The sequence below is a fragment of the Delphinapterus leucas genome, chromosome 6 (assembly GCF_059928025.1).
Source record: "Delphinapterus leucas isolate spDelLeu-1000000601 "Yukka" chromosome 6, BTC_Dleu_Yukka2, whole genome shotgun sequence".
NCBI classification, from domain to species: Eukaryota; Metazoa; Chordata; class Mammalia; order Artiodactyla; family Monodontidae; genus Delphinapterus; species Delphinapterus leucas.
In genome coordinates, this window is record NC_143134.1 from 16,887,213 (window position 1) to 16,912,096 (window position 24,884).

The 24,884-nt window shown below is 42.3% G+C and overlaps 1 protein-coding gene across 4 annotated transcripts in view; it reads right to left on the reverse strand.

The window, feature by feature from the left end:
* MSRA (methionine sulfoxide reductase A) overlaps nt 1–23,754 on the reverse strand; it is a 383,087-nt gene extending 359,333 nt beyond the window's left edge. For 2 of the 4 annotated variants that reach the window (XM_089912747.1, XM_089912746.1), the window contains exon 1: nt 23,291–23,753. In XM_089912747.1, the coding sequence (XP_089768873.1) occupies nt 23,291–23,366 (76 nt within the window). In that variant the 5' untranslated portion in view covers nt 23,367–23,753. Of the gene's footprint in view, nt 1–23,290 lie in introns of all 4 variants that reach the window. The other 2 variants (XM_089912744.1, XM_089912745.1) reach the window with 2 other exon arrangements.
* Between the last annotated feature and the right edge of the window lie 1,130 nt (nt 23,755–24,884).

Sequence of the window (24,884 nt, forward strand, 5' to 3'; positions counted from 1 at the left end):
GATCAACCCCTTCCTGATGGCGATCTGGGACTGCCCTCAGACTGGATCTGTACACAGCCCTAACTAGGTCTGCCACCTCCTGCAGTGGTGACCTGGCCCTATCCTGCCCCGGCACTACTCCTGCTTCGATCTGTGCTGTGACATCTTGCCCAAGTATTTCCCCAGCACCCAACATCAACCTGCCTCTGCAGCCCATTAACTACTTCTCTTTCCAAACTGACAGTTTATAGGACAAGGGCTGGCCACATGGGCACTGCAAAAGACCTGGCCACAGTACTTAGGAGGAGACTAGACTTTGGAAGGAAAAACTGTAGACAAATTTCACATTTAGGAGACAGAGTTACAGACGACTACAGGACCAGCAGTCTGCAAAGAACAAGGTCCACGTGTAGTCTGTGTGGGAAGAACTTTGCTCATTAAGAAAACCACGGTGTACTTCTACTTCTAAACTCCTGTGGGTTTGCTTCAACTATACTTTCAAATATTCAGATATAGGAAAAAAGGTTGGTCTCTAAGAATTTTCAAGAATAAAACCAGATATATAGATTTTTTACTCTGTAAGAAGCTGTCCCACCAAAATAAAATAAGGAAGGATAAAGTTAGTTTGGAGGCAGAGAGATGGATTCACAGTTGCCAAAGTAACTTCCTCTAGATTGAGAATGAGGCTATCAGGAAACATTGTAACTGTATTTTCAACCAGGTTGCATGCCTCCATTTTCTCTCCCTTTCTCTGCCTTTTCCTCAAGGGGAAAAAAGAACAGAAGAGAAGAGGGGCAAAACGCAAGTACAACTATGCAAGAAAGATGCAGGGCCCAGAGCTGGAGTTAATAAGCTTCTGAGGAAGGAGATTAATTCTGAAGGTAAGAGAGGAAATCGTAAGCATAATGCAAAGAAAGCACTTTAAGTCTTTGCATGAATGGAAAAGAACCTCCAGGAACTTTGCTTCCAAGCCCTGTTTATAGATAAGCCAATGTGCGGCCAGAGAAGGTAAGTAAATTGCCCAAAGTTACACAGCAAAATTGGGGCATAGCCAAAACTCCAAAAGCATGAGCCTACCTTCAGTGGTCACTCCGAGGGGCTGCAGTGGCTTCTCACCTTGGATTTGGTGAGCAGAACAAAAGCGGCCATACGAGAATAGCTTTAACTGGCTCGTGGGAGTCGCTCTATAAGCCATAAACCCTGTGATTATTCACTTCAGAAATGCAAAACATAGAAGACTAGTAAAAGTTTTCCTTGAAGTAGGAAAAAAGAAAGGGTCAAGCTTTTATGATGCTATACTCGATAATAGTTGGGCTTAACAACAAAGCTGTCAGTTTATACCAGGAGCTTGGATCTCTGCAAATATCATCTCTTCTAGTCAGGAATGCTCTAACTGGTGATGCTACTTTAATAGAGAGCTTTATTTTTCTAGAAAAAAAAGAAGAAGAAGAGCCAGACCAGATTGCTGAATCAGGTTCTACCACTCATCTGGTTCTCAAAACCTAAATGTATACATGCCACATACCTGGAGGGAAATGCTCAAAGTCTGTGGGCGAGGCCGTGGAGAAGCAAATCTACAGCCTCCCAGGGCCCTGTGGCAGGGTGGGCTTCCCAGTCAGCTCCATAATTGCAGTTTCCAGCTCCTGTCCCTAGAGGAGAGGCACCCAAGCCCTGGGAAGGTCAGATCCTACCCCAGGGAACCAGCAGTGCCAGGACAGTCACAGTAGACAGTCTAGGTCTGGCAGGAGCCCTGTGAAGGGGGCTGAAGCAGCTCCTCGACAAGGGTGTGGGGGAGATGACCCCTGGTGAGCATACATCACCCAACCTATCACTCTCACCCAGGGCACCAGGTGTATGTAGCATATGCCTATAAAGACTGCCCATACACAGCATCTCTCATGTTACGGCTTCCACTGCTGTCTCCAACATGGCTTATTACACTCAATATCATGCTGGCTGACAAGAGGAGGAGAAGGAAGGAGGAGGGAGGGGCATCTTCATTGCTCTCACCTCTCCCCCTCCAAAGAGGACAGTTACAAAATACTTACTGGAAAGCAGTAACTAACTTTTCCCACATTGGCCTTGTATCAGTTCTAAATCAAAAAACTATTCTGTGTGTTTCATTTCCTGTGCCACTGTTCTTGATAAAAACTGGTTGGGCTTGCATCCCAAAAACTTCAAAGAACTAAGCATGAAAGTGAAAAACTTAGTAACAACACAGGGCAAATACAATGCCCTGAGACGTGGCTTGATACGCAAATCATGCAGTAACAACGTAAAGAGCATTAGGAAGGATTAACACAAAGCTGAAGAGGGAGGACTGGGCCCAATGGACAACACGAGTTTCTTCCTAAATGGACAATAAGAAGGCACCATACCCAGACCTCTTGTGGTACTCATGATATCTAGGAGGACAGGGTTGTAAGAAATCCATTAATAGACAAATCTCAAAAGGGGAGAGAGGAGGAGAGGAAAAGAGGGGGAAAGAGGGAGGGATGGAGGGAGTAAGGAAGGAAGAGGAAGCAGGAAAATAACCATGAAATAAAAAAACAAAAGAGGACTGGTAGTGAAGAAGAAGCCACATGTAAAATGACGAAAAGCAGCACAAATTTAAGTGGACATCGTTTCTCTAACATCCTCCCATATCTTCCCCCTTTAGAATATATGCATTCTTGAGTCACTCCTATCTTTTAAAATTACCTCCCTTTTGAACTTAACTGTTGCCCTATTTTCTTTCCACTCCAGCCAACCTTGCTGAAAGAGAAGATGGAATCCATTCTAGTCTCCACTTCCTAACCACCGAACCCCAGTCCCCAGCTTCTGCCCTCCTGTCCCCACTCCCGCCAAAGCCAGTGGTTACGGCTGACTATCCTTGTCTTCTTCATAGTCTCTGCCCTCTTGGTTTCTTGAGTACTCCTTTCTCTTTTCTAACAACCTTTTCAATGAATCCTTAGTGGCTCTTCTTCCTCTGCTCTTAAGTGTTCGGATTCCACCACACTCCATCCCAAGACCCTCTTGTGTCTCCTGCTGATGCTGCGTACTTCGTGGCAGCTGTGTGGAGACACCCTGGGGAAAGGCGCTGGACTCTGGAAAAGGGAACACAGAGCTGGGCGGCACTCTAACAGCAACAACTGCAGCCACCACTGTTGCCAAGGGTTCCACAAACACCCCAATAAAGAATCACCCATGCCGTACACCAGAAACTAATACAACATTGTAAATCAACTATACTTCAATTAAAAAAACAAAACAAAAAAAACTTCCCTGGCGGTCCAGTGGTTAAGACTCTGCACTTCCAAGGCAGGGGGCATGGGTTTGACCCCTGGTCGGGGAATTAAGATCCCACATGCTGTGCGGTGCAGCCCAATAAATAAATGGATCACCCAGGCTCTGCTCGAGCTCTTCTGCTGACAGGGAGCTCATCAACCAGAAAGCAGTTCACCTGTGAGAGACTGGAGCGGGCAGTCAGGAAGGATGCATCTCCAGGGAGTGGGGGGTGGAGGCTGAGTACACGCACACCCGTGCTGGCCACCCAAAGTCCTCTGAGAGGTGTATGGCCTTAAGTAATGATCAACCTCCCTGCCTCACAGGCGGATCCAGGGCCAATCCTTCTGAAAGGAAGGCTGGCCCAGGAAAGGAAATGAAGTTGAGTTTGCGGTCACGATGAGCCTGTGGCCGGGTAGCCTCCCTGACCCACACAGCTCTTTTGGTGAGCATGCTGATAAGACACAGCCACCAGCCACTGTTACAGAACAGGGGCAACAACACAGCAGGAAGCTGTTCCCTAAACATCCCCACTGGAACATCATACTGCGAATGAAGCATTCTGTGCATCTGTCGAGAGCCGGGCATCACACTGGCTCTTTCCCCATGATTTCATCTATTCCCAGAAACATCCATTTGAGGCAGGTGCCGCTGTTTCCGTTTTACAAATGAGAAAACTGAGGCAAATCTGTTCAAGGTCACACAGCTGGTAAGCACACGAAGTGTAGTTCAGAGTCACTGTCCAAAAGTTAAATGCCTGTGCTTTCCACCCAACCAACTCGTCCCTCACTAACGAATACATTTCTGAATACTGCCTATTGAGAGTGAGGTGGCAAACATCTACCTATGGTCATGAACGGTCCTGTAGAGAGAGATAGTAAACAGACGTTCACTTCCCAGCACCATACGCTGAAGCGTAAATGAGTTTCCGTATCTTGGTATTAAGTCAAGAGAGGAAAGTGGTACCCTTGGCAGAAAAATATGAATGATTCTAAAGGAATGCTGCAAGCTCAATAAATCCAGAGACTAATATTGCTATGTGAACTCTATAGTAGTTATGCTGATACTGATAACCTTACAAAAGCCCTTAGTGGAACTTGTTAAATCATAAAATCATCTCTTGATTCTAGAACATAAAACAATGCCTTTTTATGTAAACACAACCTTGGGAAAAGTGCAGATGACATCAGGTCTTTTTAAGATATTTCCTCTGTCACACTGGGAACCATTTCCTTCACCCACCAATATTTTTACACATTTGCAGAGAGACTTCTCTGCCATAAATATTAAACACAAATCACAGTGTAGCAGCTAAGAGCTCGGATCTCCTCTAACAACTATTATGAAAGTCAGCCACTGGGTTCTCACAAGCAGTCATAATCAAATTTCTAAAGACGGATAGTTTGTGTTGGAAGGTAAGTTAAAAACAGAACATCCATTTATTGAGATTCATTAATATTACTATCTATTGACCTGTACTATACTAAAAGGATTTTATTGAACAGACAACTTCCAAACTTAATACTACACAGAATATTAGCTCAATCATTCTTTCATTCATTTAACTAATAACTAATGTGTAACATAAACATGCACAGGCGTAGAGCTTTACAAATAAGCTACTTATACAAATTTGTATACTACTTATATGAATAAGTAAATAAGCCCTCACTAAACTTAAAATGCCATTATAGAGAAGTATATAAAGTTAAATCAGTATTATAAAGTTAAACAATAAGACAACAATATAAGATGTCTTCAAAGAATAAGATTGCAAACCCAATGAATAGTAAAGAAAAAAATGCTCAAGGTTCTAAGAGATGAGGGTCAAATGTGTTGGGGCGTAAGAGAAGACACTGCTGAGAGCAGAGGTGGTAACAGGTAAAAGGAAGCTTGGTGAAGAGAAGAAACAGAGGTATTGATATTATTGGTCAAGGCATGTTCTAGAGAGAGTAAATGAAGGAAGCTAGGCCAAAACGTGTATGCAGAGATGCAGGATTAATAATAAGTGCAAAACCACAGTGGTTTACCTTTCAGTGATCAAAGGAACATATTCGCTTATTTCCTAACTTAAGGACTCAGGTCATCGTTTATCCAGGTCCTCATTTTCAACCAAAGCAATAACTTGTCAAAACTTTAAAACTCCCTTAGAAAAATGAAACGTAATAAATATGTATCTACAATGTAAAGAGTCACTGAGTTTAGAATGCCACACTCCACTGGACCCTTTAGAGATCACTAAGGTCATGGATCATCCCATCGTGTAAACATTCTCAAACACAGCAATGCAGACAACATACAGTAAGAGTCAGGGAATCTGGGCAGGAAAGAAGGGCCAGTGCGACGCAAGTAATTTGTTCAGGTGGATGGTCAAGGTAAGGAGTTAACTGTAGTTAGCAGGTAAGAACTACCCAAAATACTACTGCTGATAGAAATACAGACACGTTACAGTAGGGAAGCCCTTTGGAAGTCAGCCAGATCTACACACATCTATACTCTGCTTTCTTTTGAGGTGGGCACTGCCAACAACTCAGGGTCTAAGTTTTGGGCAATTGAAGATGCATGTGTAGAGTAATTAAGAGTTTGTAACCATCTTACAATATCAAGAGACAGGAGGAACCAAAAGAAAGATGTCGTGAAACTATAGCAGCAGTCAGAAAACCTTTTCTATAAAAGGCCAGATAATAGATATTTTAGGCTTTGAGGGTCACATGATCCCTGTCACAAATACTCAGTTCCGGTATTGTACTGTGAAAGCAGACATAGACAGCAGACGAACCAATAAGCATGCCTGTGTCCCAATAAAAATTTATTTACAAAAACGGGTTGTGGAAGACTCATTCATAATAAAACTCTCAGCAAGTTAGGAATAGAGGGGAATTACAGTAATGAGCATCTGCAAAAGATCTACAGCTAACATCTCACTTAACAATGAAGGACTGAAGGCTTCTCCCTAAGGTTTGGAACACAGGATTTCAACAAATGGTGCTTCAGCAATTAGATATCCATAGGCCAAAAAACACAAAAAGGAACCTTGAACTAAATCTCAAACTTTAAACAAAAATTAACTCAAAATGGATCACAGACTCACGTGTAAAATGTAAAACCATAAAACTTTCAGAAAAAAATAGGAGAAAATCTTTGGGATCAGGCTAGGCAAAGAGCTCTTAGGCTTAAAACCAAAAGCACAATCCATAAAAGGAAGAACTGATAAATTGGAACTCATCAAAATTGAAAACTTTCACTCTGCAAAGGCTCTACTAAGAAGATTAAAAAACAAGCTACAGGCTAGGAAAAAATATTTGCAAGCCACGTATCTGACAAAGAACTAATACTTAGAATATATAAAGAACTTTAAAAAATGATCAGTAAAAGGGCAAATAATCTGAATAGAAATGTCTAACATTTTACCAAGACATTTCGTTGAAGAGGATACACAAATGACATGAAAGCGCATGAAAAGCTGTTCAACATCATTAGCCTTGAGGGAAATAAAAATTTTAACCATGATGAGATATCACTATTCACCTATCAGAATGGCTAAAATAAAAACTGGTGACAACAACAAATGCTGGCAAGGATGAACAGACAGAATCACTCAGACACTGCTGATGGGAATGTAAAATGGTACAACCACTCTGGAAAAATATTCTGGCATTTTCTTATAAAACTAAACATGTGACTACCGTATGATCCAGCAATTGCACTCTTGGGCCTTGATCTCAGAGAAATGAAAACTATGTTCACATAAAAAAACTGTACACAAATGTTCGTAACAGATTTATTCATAATAGCCAAAAATTGGAAACAATCCAGATGTCTTTCAGTAGGTGAATGGTTACACAAACTGTGGTACATTCATACCCTGGGATACTACTCTGCAATAAAAGGGAACAAAGTATTGACACTGACACGTGCAACAACTTCAACAAACCTCCAGGGAATTATGTTGACTGAAAAAAGCAACCCCAAAAAGTTACATGCTGTATGATTCCATTTATATAACATTCTTGATATGATAAAATTATAGACATGGAGAATAGATTAGTGGTTGCCAGGTATTAGGGATGGGGGGTGGGGAGGGAAGGAAGGAGGTGGGAGTGGCTATAAAGGGGCAACACAGGGGATCCTTGTGGTGACAAAACTGTTCTGTATATTGACTCTATCACTGTCAATATCTTAATTGTGCACAACAGATTTCCAAGATGTTACCATTGGGGAAACTGGGTAAAAGGTACACAGAATCTCTCTGTATTATTTTTTACAACTGTACGTGAATCTATAATTATCTCAAAATAAAAAGTTTAATTTTTAAAAAAACAGACTATAGGCCAAATTTGACCCACAGACCATATTCTGCCAAGCTCTGGTTTATAGTAAAGGTATATAACTTTCTAGTCCAGTTCATTAAATGTAACCAGGTCATAACTCTAGATGCAAACTGACCTTTAAGTTCTCAGAATAAACAATTCCACAACCTGGCTGCCCGGCTGTATCTAGAAACCAATCCAAATTGTACTAGCAAGCATCCAAGACCCATAGGATGCTTATACTTCATAGACAGACAGTAAGCATCTGTGTGTCTGAACCTCTGATGTCCCCCCAGAGTATGTATCACCACAGAACCTACATTTTTCCCATTTTCCATTCTGATCCAAACTCCTTACTTACATTGGCTTTGAGGCACTGCATAACCTGGCACCAACTTTATCTCCTTTGGCTAGATTTACAGGGAAGGTATTCATAAGTGCTTATAGTACGTATATCACATATCATGATTGATAAACATATCTACAGCGCTACTGGAGCCAAACCCTTAATAACTGATAAAAAGATGAGCTTTGTTTATTTTAGTAAGCTGTGGTACATACATACCATGAGCTATTATGCAACCATTAAAAACAACATATTAAATTTCAGCAAACTAAGCATAGTGGGGAACTTCCCCAACCTGATAAAGAACATGTACAAAAAACCTACATTAACATGATAATTAATGGTGAGAAATTAGATGCTTTACCACTAAGATCAGGAATAAGGCAAGGATGTCCCCTCTCACCACTCCTATTCAACATCATACTGGAAGTACTAGCTAATGCCAATAAGAAAAGGAAATAAAAGGTATACAGATTGGGAAAAAAGAAATAAAGATGTCTTTGTTTGCAGATGACATGGTTGTCTATGTAGAAAATCTCAATGAATTGAAAAAAAAAAAAAGACTCCTAGAATTAATAGGCAATTATAGTAAGGTTACAGGATGTAAGGTTAATATACTATAGTTAAATGTTGTCTTATATGCCAACAGTGAACAACTGGAATTTGAAATTTAAAAACATAATACCATTAACATTAGCACTAAAGGAAATTAAATACTGAGGTTTAAATCTAACAAAATATGTATAAGATCTATATGGGGAAAACCACAAAATTCTGATGAAAGAAATCAAAGAATATCTAAATAAATGTAGAGATATTCCATGCACCTGGATAGGAAGACTCAATATTGCCAAGATGTCAGGTCTTCCCAGCTTGATCTATATATTCAACACTATCCCAATCGAAGTCCCAGGAAGTTATTTCGTGGATATGGACAAAATGATTCTAAAGTTCATATGGAGGCAAAAGAGCCAGAGCTGCCAACACAATATTGAAGAAGAACAATGACAGAGGACTGATCCTACCCAAGTTCAAGACTTACCATAAAACTACCATAATCAAGACAGTGTGGTAATGGTGAAAGAACAGACAAACGGATCAACAGAACAAAGAGCCCAGAAACATTCACAAATACAGTCAACTGACCTTTGACAAGGGAGGAAAGCCAATGCAATGGAACAAAGACAGCCTTTTGAAAATGGTGCTTGAACAACTGGACGTTCACATGCAAAAAAATAATAATAATAATAATCTAGACCCAGACCTTACATCTTTCACAAAAATTAACTCAAAATTTAAAATGCAAATCTATAAAGCTTCTAGAAAGTAACATGAGAAAATACCAGTGACCTTAGATTTGGAAATGAATTTTTAGATACTACACCAAAAATGTGATCCATGAAAGAAAAAACTGATAAGCTGGGCTTCATTAAAATTTAAAATGTCTGCTCTGCAAAAGACACTGTCAAGAGTATAAGAAGACAGGCCACAGTCTGGAAGAAAATATTTGCAAAATACATATCTGATAAAGGACTGCTATCCAAAATATAAAAAGAACTCTTAAAACTCAACAATAAGAAAATTAAAAATCCAATTAAAAAGGAGGCAAAAGACATAAACAGATACTTCACCAAAGAAGATATACAGATGATAAATAAGCGTGTGCAAAGATGTCCATCATATGTCATTAAGGAACTGCAAATTAAAACAACCATGAAATACCACTTCATACTGTTAGAATGGCTAAAATTTAAAACACTGACTAAACCAAATACTGACAAGGATGTGAATCAACAGGAATCTTATTCACTGCTGACGAGAATGGGAAACGGTCCACTCTGGAACACAGTCTGGCAGTTTCTTACAAAACTAAACATACTCTTACCATATGATCCAGCAATTGTGGTCCGTGGTATTCACCCAAAGGAGTTAAAAACTTATGTTCACACGAAAACCTACATAAGAATGTTTACAGTAACTTTATTCATAACTGCCGAAACTTGGAAGCAACCAAGATGCTCTTCAACTGGTGAATGGATAAACAAAATGTGATAAATCCATACAACGGAGTATTATTCAGCACTGAAAAGAAATGAGCTATCAAGATATGGAGGAACCCTAAATGCTTACTGCTAAGTGAAAGAAGCCAACCTGAAATGGCTGCATAATATATGATTCCAACTATATGATATTTTTGAAAAGGCAAAATTATGGAAACAGTAAAAAGATCAGTGGTTGCCAGGGGTTCATCAGGGAGGAGGGAAGACTAGGTGGAACACGCGGATTTTTAGGTGAGTGAAACTACTCTGTATGATACTGTAACAGCGGATACCTGTCATTTTGTCAAAACACATAGAATGAACCCTAATGTAAAGTATGGACTAGTTAATAATTATGTATTGATATTGGCTCATCAATTGTAACATGTACCATCTAAAGCAAAATGTTAACAACAGGGGAAACTTGGGGAGGAGGGGCATGTGCATATGGAAACTCTCTGTACTTTTCACTCAACTTCTCTGTAAACCTTAAACTGCTCCAAAAAATTAAGCCTATTAATATTGTTAAAAAGAACATGTTAAGATATACCAGCTGACTTGGAGATATTTCCATAAGGTACTATTAAGTGAGAAAAGTGAGATACAGAGAATATAAGTTGATTCATTTTTATAAAATACCAACAATAAATAATGTGAGTGTTTACATATCATTTTATGGATATGGAGAAAGGCACTGAAGAATGCTCTCTTGGTTTTGGACAGTGGTTACTTGGGAAGTTGGGAGAAGAGGATAAAAATGATTAAAAACTTACAGATCAAACTTTGAGCAAAAATATGAATAAAAATTTAAGGTTTGGGCTTCCCTGGTGGCACAGTGGTTGGGAGTCCACCTGCCGATGCAGGGGGCGTGGGTTTGTGCCCCAGTCCGGGAGGATCCCACGTGCCGTGGAGCGGCTGGGCCCGTGAGCCGTGGCCGCTGGGCCTGCACGTCCGGAGCCTGTGCTCTGCGGCGGGAAAGGCCACGGCAATGACAGGCCTGCTTACCGCAAAAAAAAAAAAATTAAGGTTTAAGTAATAAAGGCCCTGAAGCAAAGAGAAGCCATCTCAAGACTGGGGGTAGGACCAGCGAGAATAGCCTATTACAGACTTCCTGGGAAGAGAAACCAGAGGCTGAGAGCAAAGACCCCTTGGTTCCTTTCTAAGAGAGTAAACAGTAGAGAATCTTCATTTTATTAATTATATCAATTTAGTTTATCAACCATCCTACAAGTTCCAAAGCAAACATACACAGAAAAAGAAACCTAGGTTTCAGCTCTTTAATCAATCTCCTTATTCTGAAAAAAATAATCATTGGGCTTTCAATGAACCAAAATAGTTAAAGCTTAAGTTCCATCATATTCATATAAATCCCCTGGTTCATATCTTGCCCCTGGAAATTCGTATTTAAATTTATATAGCTTATTCCTATATGTTTCCCCCAAACTACTGCAGCAAACAGCTATATAATCTTACTCATCCAACACCTAATTTTCACCAGAAAATAATTATTCCCTTTTATTCCATTTATCAAAATAAATCCACAGCACTTCTTAGGATGAGCATCATCCTGAAAAAGAAAAAAAAATTTTTTTTAATTTCTGAAAATAAAGTTATCTGCAAGGGTCTCCTCCAACCTCTTTTACATGCAGAGGCAGTTGGGTGCAGGGTCTCCTCTTGGAGGGATGTGGTTTCCCGGCAACCTGCCTCCAGTTGTCAGGGAGAGACCCTGGTGAGCTGGTGAGCAGGGCTGTTATCAGGCCAGCTGCAGCCTCGGTGGGGGGAGCGGGCAGCTCCGTGTGGCTGCTTCGTGCCAGTGCACACAGCTCGGTGTGCGAGGACTGCTAAGTGGTGGGCCAGGAACCCCAGGGACCAAGCAGGAGTTGTTACATTGGGCTTCCTGCTAGATGACGTAGCTCTTCATGAATTGGTTCTTAAGAAGAGATGAGGAAATGGAGGTTTGCAGCCATGCAGTGCTTTCTCCGGGACTCTGAAAGCTGGCTGATTCATTCGGCAAACCCTAATGTGGTTTTCTTTTCATCTGCTAACTACAGTACGTCTGTTAAAATATCAAATTTTCTTCAGTTGGCCAAAGAATAATTTTTGGCCTCGTGTGAACAATGCTTTTTAATTTTTCACATTGTGTTTGACCTAAGCAAACTATAAATTACCTAAGAGTAAACTACAAATTAAAAAAAAAAAATTAAAGCTAAAATATGAAAAAGTTCCAGAGGAAAATTCAACGCTAATGTTATTACCTTACCATGGTAATATTTTCAAAAGAATTCATTTCATATACATGCTCTGGGAAGACATTCAATGTTTCTGAATTTCATTCCTCATTTTTTAAAAATGTAATAATAATATAGTCATCAAAACATATTGTAACTCTACATTTCTTCCAGTTTCACTATTACCAGTCTTTGCTGTATTATAACGTAAACTTAACACACTTATTCAACAAGATAGTGGATCAGAAATATACCCTGCTGAGAAACTCTGTAGATATGCTCACATGAAATGGTACAGAAGTCCTACAGAAAGTAAGGAACCATGTCTTTCTCTGTGAAGGGCAATAACCTTATTCAACATTTTAGAAGCGATCCAGCTTACAGAAGAGGTCCCAGCTGGTTCAGAGGCTATGGCCGTCTCTGGTCAAGGTAAAATCAAGCATTTGGCATTGTTTAAAAACCAACAAAAGATAGGCCCCAAATAAAGTCACTTATGCTAAGCCCCACATCACCAAACCAAGATTTACCTTGGCTACAGTTTTGGGTCTCCCAGAAATGAGAGAGAAACGGTTTAAGAACCAATCAGGAATCTCCTGCCATCCCGTAGAGGAAAGTAACCTTGCCATGACCACCCTGCCTAGTACAACTTCCTTGCTCCCGCTTCCTTCTGGCTATAAAAATCTTTCATTTTGTACAGCTCCTCAGAGCCCCTTTCTATCAGCTAGATGGGATACTGCCCAATTCCAATCAGTTTTTGCTCAGATAGACTCTTAAAAGTTTTAATATGTCTCAGCTTATTTTAACAGCATCATGATCAAAGTAGTCAAGTGTCTCACCAAATGGGAAGAACGTTTTGATAGGACATCCAGAGAGGAAGTTAGCAGAAGACCAAGCAGCCTGACCATTGTAATCCAAGAGCTCTGGTCATGCCCACAGGGCACCGTAACCAGGTTAGAAGTTCAGGAAACGCCATGGAGAACATGGCAATCTCTGAGCTCCAAATGCATTAAAGGAACTCAACCTTTACATCCCTTAAGAAGACACATTGGAATGAAAGTGTAAAACAGGGCCTCAAAGCCCTAGCTCCACCTCCAGTTCTGAGAGCAATCTATGCTGAAACAGTCCCCAAAAGGCAGCATGGAAGGGGAAGAACTGAGATTAGCCTTGAAAGGCCCAGGAAGATTGAGATGGGCTGTGAGGAAAAAAGCAAACTTCCCAGAGGAAGGTACTAAGAGTAGAAGTCAGCCTCAGCAGTGGAAGCAGAGATCAGGAACACTGAGATTAGAGGCAAGTCAAAGAATGTTTCTAACCTCAGGATGAAGAAAGTCATCACCCAGATCTCACAGTTACCGCTGTTTTCTTAGCAGTGACAGAAATCTGAGGTTTAAACAGATGCCTGGTAGTGGTGCTCGTGACAGACTGGGAAGGCTGAAAGCAGTGAACAAGGCAAGTGTGATGGTTAGTTTTCTGTGCCAAGCTGACCGGGCTAAAGGATGCCCAGATGGCCGGTAAAACATTATTTCCATGTGTATTGTGAAGGTGCTTCCAGAAGAGATTAGCATTTGAGTTGGTACACTGAGTAAAGAAGACGATCCCACCAATATGGGGGGGGTGCTCATTCAATCCAATCAGATTAGAAGTAAAAGATGGAAGAAGGGGGAAGTCACTCTGTCTGAGCTGGAATATCCATCTTCCCCTGCCATCAGATGTTCCTTGTGCTCAGGCTTTAAGACTCAGACTGGAACTTACACCATTGGCTCCCCTGGTTCTCAGCTTTCAGGGTTGGACTGCATTATACCGCCAGTTCTCCTGGGCCTCCAGCTTGCAGACAGCAGATCTTGGACTTTTCAGCCTCCATAATCATGTGCTCCAGTCCCTCATACTATATATATATTGTTCTGTTTCTCTGGAAAACCCTGACTAATACAGAAGGCAAGGAACAATCAAGACTCACTGGAAGAGGACTAGTTTAAATACAGAGGCAAGGATCAAAGATGAATGGGGCTAAGGTTTGGGGGAGAGTAGTGCCAGGACAGAAATGGGGAAATTAAAATATGTATCCAGTGTTTTGAAGGGAAAATGGTAAGTTTGGTCTTAGAACTGAGTTTGGGGTTATGGCCGGACATACATATCCTCTAAGAATTTGGAAATGGGAAGCGGAACTTTTGCAAGATGAGATCTAGCTTTCAGAAGCCATGCACAGATAAGAGTGGTTGGGAAGAAGCTAGCCAGCCAGCCAGGAGAAGACAGTACAAAGAGTAAAGCAGTAAAATGCAGGCAACGACAGGGGTGATGCCAGCAAATGCCAATTCCACTTATTCAAAGACAAGGCAGATGTCAGACTCTCCCAACCTCTCACCATCTCTTAGCTTAAAAGTTGGTGAGGAGATAGACGCAAGTTAAAATGACTGAACTACCCCATGATGACAAACCCACGGCCTACTAGAAATCTGACGTAACCAAAGGTCTGGGCAGCATGGAGAAAACTCAGCTCTGTGCAGCCGAGCCTGGGCTGATGCTCTGAACTCCAGGAAGGAAGAAGTGACAGCTAAGGAGGCTGCCATCACGTACCAAGGGTGGACTGATGCTCCATTCTTCAAATATGGCCCACTCCTTATCACATACATTTCCATTTGGCTGTCGAAATGCTAACTAGGTAACACATTTTTCCGGTATAATAGGAAAGACTATTAACACAGAAACCAGCAAACAGTGGCAATCCCAAGTCCCCAGGTGCCCACCCTTCCTGTCTTCTTCAATGTGCTATTCTCCTCTCCATTACTCAACCCGTGTCCAGTGCTTTCATAAGCATTCTTGCCAGAGACAATGTTGCCTGATGCTTTTTTTTTTTTTTGCGGTACACGGGCCTCTCACTGTTGTGGCCTCTCCCGCTGCGGGGCAGAGGCTCCGGAGGGACACGCAGGCTCAGCGGCCATTGCTCACGGGCCCAGCCGCTCCGCGGCATGTGGGATCTTCCCGGACCGGGGCACGAACCCGTGTCCCCTGCACTGGCAGGCGGACTCTCAACCACTGCGCCACCAGGGAAGCCCCCGATGCATTTTTGCCACAAACATTTCCACTGGGTTAACTAATTGGACGTAAGGCAATTTTGCCCTGAAAGATAAAATAATGAAAAATAAAAGAGGGACATTAAAAAGGACGTAATAAAACATGAGAAGTGTAGATTCATGGCGATACTGCCCAAATAACTGATTTTACTTTGTGGGTTATACCTGAAAACTCGTCTTCCAAGTCTTTCATTCATTGCGTTCTATACTTTATTCTTGCTTGTTGATTCATTTCCTTGTTCAGCATCAGACAAATTTTCACTAAAATTTCTTCCTTCATTAAGAGGGGTATCAGTTTCCAAACACTAGCATGAGCATTTGTAACTGAGCTCTGTGTTGCCTTGTGAAAGCCTCTACTCTGTTGTGTGTTCTTAGCATGTTGGCACATGTCCATTGATAGATGTTCCAAAGTTCTATGGGAAACATGGTTCAACTCTGCACCTTTGAGGTCCTTAGCCTCTTCCTCCTCCAATGCAGTGTGTTTCAAACTAAAAAACCTACTCTTGGGGCAAATCACTGTCATCTGTCAGCTCAGTAAAGCCATCAATAATGTCACTAAGTGGAAGAAATGCTAACGCATTTCAACCAGTTAAAACCAAACTGTCAAACCAAAAATTGTCAACCAGTTATTTAATCTTTCACAGCAAAACTGCCAGTTAGTTCTGCAGCAAAAAATGCTTGCAGCAAAGATGTCTACAGCTAAGATGCTTATGGAGAAAGTACCTAGAACCCATTCAAACAGCTATTGACTATCTATTCTGTATCACAACACAGGTATGCCTTTGAGGGGCCTGCCCATCAAAGAGATCACAACATAACATGCTACAGTCATTCAGCAAATATTTATTGTCAACCTACTGTGTTCCAGACACAAAGAATAAGACAAAATCCTGCCCTGAAGTAGTTTGTACTCTAATGCTACTATTTCATAAAACATTAGATATTCTGATGCTCTCAGACAAACTGCAGATTTATGAGGGAAGAAAGATGAAAGAATAGGATGTAGAAGATCCACAACTTTTCTTCCTCACATTGACAGCCTGAAACCATCTTCTGCAGAATTCAGTCTTTCGTACAGTGCCAGAGTTCGAGATCTGGGCTGACACAGGATGGCAGGGGCTACAGCCAGCTGCTGTAGTATGAGAAGGGGCCTGGTCATCTGCCAAGGCAGCAGGGGGGATGGCTCCCAGGCCACTGGGGTCTGTGAAGGGGCCAGACCAAGCTCAGCAAAGAGGCCTTCACTCTGGTCCTTGCTGAGGGCCTGGAGGCTGCTGGCTCTCTTGGGACCCATGTCACAGGCTGAGTCTCCTCACCCAGCTGTCGTCACTCTCCTCCCTCTCCAGCTGATACAGGGGCTTGCTGTGTCCCCTGAACCAGAGGGGAGCAGGATGGGGCCCCCCAAGGGCTGTGCTGAGCATGACACCCTTTTCCCCACCGCTGCTGCAGGTCCCTAGCACGTCCCTGCTCAGAGATTTGAAGACAAGGGGCTTCCCATCATTCATCCTGGCCAGTTGAAAAGTTTACCACTGGTCACAAGAGTGATTGAGAGGGAATTCTGAAATCAGCACAAATCCACCACCACTAGTGGAAAAAAAATTCAGAATATGTACCCCATGGATAAAACATATTATGTTTTTGCTAGCTTCTCTGGGTCACCATTGGTCACACGATGGTCACATAAAAAAACCACCTTTTTGGTCTTTGTTTTCAGGCATTAACCACATTCTCCCCCAATATCCACAAAACATTACTGAGTGTCTGATGCAGGCAGGCAGTACCCTTTGTGAAGTGCTACACACTACAGGATAAAATAAGTATCAAACATGGTCCAGCCCCTCCCTTTAAGGAGTGAAACATGGCTCCCCACTCTGGACAGACATCCTTCTGGGGAGCTCACACTCATATGGGGAGATAATGTTATCAAACACAAGTCTGTGTGCCCGACGCACAGTGAGGCCAAACAATACCAAAACGTCAGAGTTTGGAGCAGAGAAAGGCTTACTGCAGGGCCATGCGAGGAGACAGGCGGCCCATGCTTTAGAAACCCCGAACTCCCAGAATGCTTTCAGCAAAGCCTTTTTATAGGAAAGGTGAGGGAGGCGCGTGGTTAGCTGTCGAAACTTCTTGGTGTCAGATCCTTTGTTCCTGAGGTTGGGTCACGTCAGGTCACGATGTTCCTGTAAACCTTCACCGAAACAAATGTTATTCTCTGTCCTGACAAGAGAAGGCAAGGTCCCAAGGCTCAACTTTCGCCCTCCGAGGTCCAGGCCCTGGCTGAGAGGAGGGGGGGTCCCTGCGTCAGCCGGTTACCCTCCCCGGGAGCGTCTGTGCAGCACCCAGTCTGGGTCCTCCCGCCAGTGCCCAGGCCGGGCTAAAGAGTCAGATCTCAGCTGGCGTTGCCCTCAGGGCCAGGTCCCCAGACCTTGCCCAGCTGTCATCACTGAGGGGGCAAGGCACCCAGGATCCAGCCGGCCCTCAGGCTTTGCATTTAAACTGGAGAGAATCATTTGTGTAGGATCAATGTAATACCTCTTGTAGCAAATACCCATCAGGTGAATTCCCAGCTCACGACAACTGCCCTTCTTTGAGAGTAGCCCAACCACAGAGGTGGACCTGAAGTAATGCTGTGCAATGTCCTTGCAACTTAACCCTGACCTATGGCCACCTCCTAGGGGTAGACAACTGATCTCAGCTGGACCAATTTTTGAAACTTGAACAGAGAGGCTGAAGCTGGCTGAAGCTGTTACCTTGATGGCAGTGTCCGTATACTCCAGTTGCTGAGGCCTCCGTGGACTGCCACCCATGCAGACAGCCACCCCCTTTAGGTAGCAGAGGTGGGGATGAGGGAGATGTTCGCTGCTGCCTCAAGGCCTGGGCCCGGCCAGCAGGCAGCCGTGGCATGGGCTCTGGGGCTCTGCGGGACATAGCCCTCAGCCTGTCCCTGAGCCCCCAGCTCACCCGCCAGCCCCAAGGCCGGAGGGCCTGGAGGGCTCCGGGGAAACGGCCACGATCGGCCTCTCACTGCACTGTCTGCCTTGAGGACCACTGTCAGGCTGACTGTTGGCGGAGTGGGACCTCTAACTGATGCGCTAAAGGTCTCGTGATAACGGCTGCACACCCACCCCGCCCCTACTACAATAAGACAGAGATTTAATAACTTGGGTAGCAAAAAAGCACCGCAGTAGCAATGCAAGATCTGATAGAAGAATTCATAAAATAGTTCAAAATTATTTGTCTAGTAGAGAAGAAAGGGATTGCTTAGGTTGGAGAGGAAAGGCATGGGTTTATAGGAGACATGGAATTCAAGCAGGGCAAGTTTTGAGGAAGAACAGGATAAGGATATATGGAAATCACAATATTTTACCCAAGCAGGCATTTAATAAACATTTAATGAATGACTAAATGAAAAGATTAGCGTGTGGAACCCACTTGGGTAAAATCGCATGAATGTTTCCAGAGGCAAAACACTGAAACACATGCTAGCCAGAAGATGGGGTTCTATAGGGGCACAGTAGGAAAAAAGGCTGGGAAGGTAAGGGTCAGATGGTGGGAGATATGGAATACCCTTATCCCAGGGACTTCAGGAAAGTACTGAGGATTCTGAAACAGAGGGTAAAATAAAGAGCTTTAGACAGGATGCAAAGAGGAGAGATAATAGCTCTGTGTCCTACAATTTAGAAGTTAATCACACACTGGTGAAAATTTTTCTAAAAGGAAATTTGTTTTCCATGATTTTCTTTTAAAAGTCTATGTACATCACTCAAAATAAAAGAAATACACATAATGCCTTCTACATAATAGTGGAAGGAATTTGTCCCCAAGGATCTTTTCTTTGTATAAATGATGCCACCACAATTGACACTTCAATAAAAATGAATATTTATGAAATGTAAAATGATTTGGATTAACTTATTCCAATTTCACCCTCTAAATTTAGATTTTTAAATCACGCCAAAATGTGGATTTTGATTACAAAAGCAAGTTGGGGAAGAAAAACAGAACTTGACATGAAAAAGAGCAAAATTTAAAAAGAAAAAAAAGAACTTGAAATAGGGATGAAAAAAAGATGATAGTAAGGTGGTCAGTTAGACTAAAAACAGCAGAAAGAGATCATCTTCAAAGTGGAGTTACATAATTCAATAATGCAGTCGCATTATAAGAACCAAAAGTTAAAAAAAAGCACGGAGTCAAGTCTCCCACCTGTGTCTCCCCTCCACCATCAGCTCACTGCATCGCCCTCTCCTTGGCCATTACTTTCTTATCTATCCTTCCAAAGTTTCTTTGTGCATAAATATTATTATTATCCTCCCTGTTCACACAAAAGTTAACATATAACACTGTTCTGACCTTGCATTTTTCACCTAACACTATAGCTTGGCAATCTCTCCATACCCATTCATATAGATATTCCATGTTCTTTTTTACAGCTGCATATTTCATTGTGTGGATGAACCATAATTAATTTAACTAGCCCCTATTGATGGGCGTTTGGGTTGTTTCCAATCTTTGACTACTGCAAGAAAAGCTGCAGTGAATAACCTGGTACAGTCATCATTTGGCAGGAATGCAAGTATATCTGTAGGATAAATTCCCAGAAATTGAATTCCTGGGTCAAAAGGTATACACATTTAAATTTTTGACAGATATGGCCAAATTGCCTTCCATAAGAGTTGAGCCAATTTACATTCTTGCCAGCTATGTACAAGAGTGTCTTCTCCCTTAAGGATTTACCAACAAAGTGTATCATCAAATTTCTGGATTTTTGCCAGTCTGAAGAATGAAAAATGGTACTTGCATTCTCCTCATTATGAATGAAGCTGAGCATCTTTTTATATGTTTAAGAGCCAATTATACTTCCTTTTCTGTAAACTGCTCATAACCTTTGTCTATTTTTCTAATGGATGTTGGTGTTTTCTTATTATCTTCTAGAAGCTTCTTATATATTAGGGAGATTAGTCCTTCACCTACGATATGAGTTGCAAATATTTACCCCAGTTTGTCTTTTGAATTTGCTTGCGGTAATTTTTGCCTGCAGAAGATTTTTATTTTGTTGTGATCCAATTTATCAGTTTTTTAAGTCTTCTGATTTTCAAGTCATGGTTAAAAAGGCTTTCCTTTCTAAAGGAATTCTCCCTTGCTCATCCTTAAATTATTTCATTTTTTACATTTAACTAAATGAAAAAACAGTACATATAGTAGTTAAGATCACAAACCCTAGAGGCAAACTGCCTATAGTCATATCCCACTACTTATTAGCTATATGACCTTGTATAAGTCACCTAAACTCTACAGGCCTCAGTTTCCACACCTACAAGTGGGGATAGTAACAGGTTACCACCTCCTCAGGTTGTTGTGAAGATTAAATGTATTAGTAAATGTAAATCAATTACTACAGTGTCCAGCATATAGTAAACACTCAATAAGAGTGAGCTATTATCAACATACATCTTTTGGAGCTTATCCTGGTTTAAGATGTGAAGTACAGATCCAACTTTGGTGGGGGTTTTTTTTGGTTTTTTGTTTGTTTGTTTGTTTTCCATATGGCTACTCAGTTGTCCCATAACCATTTATTGAATATTCCATCTTTTCCCCACTGATTTGAGATGTCACCTGTACCATATGCTACATTCTCGTACGTATTTAAGAATTTCTGATCTTTCTATCGACCTATCTATTCATGGACCAGTCCCACACTGTTAAAATATTAAGCTTCACTTTTACTACGTGCAAGGGCTAGTTGTCCCTCTTTGTTCTTCTTTTACAGTTACCATTAACTATTCCTGCTTATTTTTCCATATGAATTTTTTAAATTAGTGCATCCTGTTCTAGAACAAAATAAAAATATCATTAGTATTTTTCCTGAAACCATGTTACCTTTATAAATTAACTAAGGGTAGGTTGCAAATAACAACAGACATAGACAGAGGTAATACAGAAAGGTGAAAAGCTGTTAAACAGATTGGAGGTTGGAGTAGAGATGAATTTAACTTTCAAAACAATAATATTAAGTCCCTAAGCTTCTATCTTACAGCCACTGAAAACCCACCAAAGAGGTAACACTGCCCATTTCTTGGGCCAATCAGAACCTTCGGCAACCTGTCAAGGCAGCAGTACCAGGGGTAGAGATAGGAAAGGCCACAATCTAAAATTTACGTATTTGAGGGGGTGGAAGTTACAACAGCTGAACAAAAAGGACATGTGCCTTATAGGCTTGGCCCTACACCAAAGAAAACAGTTCACTGGTCCAGATATAGCAATGTACGCATGGCTATATAAAAAGGCAGAAGAGCCTGGACAAGAACCAAGTCCTGAGGTTTTGCAGTCAGAGTTATTAGACGGATAGAAAAAGAAATCATTGGCTTGTTTCTGTCATGTTAATCTTTTACCAGAAGTGTCATTTATATACTAAAGAACTGAGTGGGAAGACTTTGGTTAAGATAAAGGAGAACTAAATTGTGGTCAGTTTTAACCTTGAACCAGTTTGGAAATCTGATCAGGAGTTTTTGGTTTGTTTGTTTTTAGATGTCTAGGAGGACATACCACAGACACTGTAGTGTGTAAAGAGGAAGTTTCATACAAGCTGGGAAAGTTCAGCATTGAGAAGTATTGCCTTTAAATATCCATTTATGATCCTAGTTTGTTAAATGAGAATTCTTTTTCAAGATAAAGTTTAGATAATGGGGTTATGTAATTTAGAGACAGAGTTAAAGATAATTTGGATTTTTTTTTTTTTCCGAAACTCATTCTCTGAATTTGAGTCAAAAATAAAATAAGCTTTTTAAGGCTATCAACGAGCTGGGAGTGAAGTGATGTGAGACACAGGAAACAGAACTGCTAATGTAGGTGAATGAGAAACAGGTCACACAGCATCAGTTCCCAAACTGCCTCAAATCCAAAGACCTCTACCTTTTCCATTCTCATACTGAGTACTGTGTATGATACACAGACCCTCAGAATGACCTCCTCCTATATATACTCAACAATTCTTTAAGGAAAAGAAATATGAAAGAATCCCTAGAAAACTGTAAATGCAGGATTTATCTTGGCATCGAGCCATATGTAAAAGATTAATCACCGCTTAATCCTCCAACACCTCTAAGGCAGCCGTTTACAAACTACCAAGTGCATTAGTATCACCGGAAGGGCGTATTTAAAAGATATCATTGGGACTACACTTTGAGAAGCAATGCACCAAGGTAATACTTCTCAAAAAGTATGGTCCTCTGGTTGGTGGACACGTGCTATCTGCGACCTTCTATGGGGCTGAGACAGAAATTAGAGTTAAGCTTTCGAAACTTTTAGAGCAGTTTCTAGCATTTCATTTTTATTATATTTTCTTTCATTTTTATTCATTTTATTTCATTTTTCTAGCATTTCACTTTTATTTATTATATATATATATATTATTATACTCTCCAGAAGTATTGGTATGAGATTGGAAAATTATTTTTAAGTTTGGAAAGCACAGCTCTTCTGCATGGCTGACACACACAGGCAAACCCGGGAGCACAGGGCCAGGGGCAGCTCCTGCCAACTGGGGGAAACCGGGCAGTCCTGGAGGATAATGGTAGCCTGAGGATAATTCCTACAACCAGAACAGTGAAGTGAGAAACAATTTCAAAACTGCAGTATTCATCGTTCTGTACCATTCCATTGCTTCCAGTGACAACACAACGCCGCAGCACCGCTGCAAGTGGCCTGCATCCCAGCGGCCGGTGCCAAAAGGAAAGGGGATGCACACCGTGGGAAAGGACGAAAATTGGGTCAGTGCTTTTCCCGCCCGAAGTTTGAAGCCGCCGGGGTATTTGCACTGTAGGTGAATTATATCACCGTAGTAAGTCCAGTCAACGTGTTTCGCGTTGTTTTAGCTGGTGAGAACCCAAACAAAGAAAGAGTAGCTACCCCTGGCCCCCTCCCCTGCCAGCGCCCTCCGCGCCTGCGCAGAACGCCGGCTGCCGACCCTCCCGAGGCTGGCCCCCGGCTCCCTTCTGGCGGCCAGAGAATGCGCGTGCGTAGCGGCGACGACCGCGCCCTCTGTGCGTGCCCGCGTCCTTACCCGCTACGGCGATCGCCTCCTTCCGGCCCGGTAGGGCCGCCTGTGGGCTGACGATGTTGGAGGCGGAGTTACCCATTCTCCGGACGGAGAAGAGCCTCTGGAAGAGGTGGCGGGCCGTCCTGGTGGCGGCGAGCAAGGGCGGGTGGCTTGACTAGGGGCCGCCGGGCGGACCGGCGCGGTCGGGAGCCGAGACGCCGCTGCGGAGTGGGCGGCCGGTGCGGGGCGGCGGGAGCTGGGTGCACTGGCCGGCCGGCCGGCGGGCGGGTCAGCGGGGGCACGTACGCGGCGGGCTGTGCTGCCCCGCCCCGGAATCGAGTGATTACCTCAGCCTCGTGCCGGGCGGGCCGGGACCGAGGGCGTGTTCTCGCCCTGGCGTGGGGCCGGGTCCGGGGAGGCACCTGCGAGTTTTCCTTGCTCCCCTTAGGTGCAAAGTTCCCGGGCGGAAGACAAGTGTAGTAATGGCGGTACAAAGTACGTGAAGCGGCAGGGGCCAAAAAAATAATGCCCGGCTTTTGACTTTGAAGTTCGTTCGCGTTTCACAACTTCCTTAACAATTGCTCGGTGTGCCCAGTAAGACTACCTACCTTACAAACTAGTAATTATATCTGTTTCCACTGGAGCCATTATGATGATAAATTATCAAAAAGATGATTATCCAAAGTGAAAACTAAGCACAATTTTCAAAAAGTTAAGAATATGAAAGATAATTCAATATGTTTTATATACACATATATGCACACACATAGAAATAATATACTGATAAACACAAGGGGGAAAAATAGGAACAAGGCACTGATACCCCATTAACGCAGTTCGGGTGAACTTAAGCGTTCTATTGGATCATTCTTGGCTCTCAAATCATGGGACGTAACATTTGCTCCTGTGACAGATTTTCAACCCCCAAAATAAGGTGGGTGGAGGCAGATGGGTGACTTGGGAGTTGCATATGTGAAATTTTGGTTTTACACGAATGTTCTGCCAAAGTGGGCGGATAGTCTCATGGAGGAAGGAACTTCAGATTAGCACCCAGAGAAATGAGAAGGCTTTGAGCCAACCTCCCCAGTGGATTTAGTTACCTCTCTATCTTGTTTAGTTACCTCTTTGTGTTCATGTGGTCTGGACTGTAACCTGAGGACAGGAGGATTAGACCTACTGTATTGTAGAATATGGCCAGACAGGTAACATTAAAACTCGGTCAAAGTGTTGTTTTGTAATACGGGCTCTGTCTGTGTAGTGTGCCTCGGTTTTTACTTCCGATTTATTTGGTTTTGCCAGGAGATTATACGAAGTAGGTTCTACAGGCCTTTCCTGAAAGCTTTACAAGGTGTCCCTTCTAGGTCGTAAGATCGTTCTTCTGTCAAAGGAAATAGTCTGTGTTTTCTTTTTCTATGTTTTGTGGTTGATTGTATGAAATTAAGAACTGAAGAATTTAGGGACTTCCCCAGCAGTCCAGTGGTTAAGACCCCACGCTTCCACTGCAGTAGGCGCCGGTTCCATCCCTGGTCCAGGAACTGAGATCCCACGTGACACACACATATATACACACACACACACACACACACAAAACTGAAGAATTTTTCATGTCAAGGAGAAG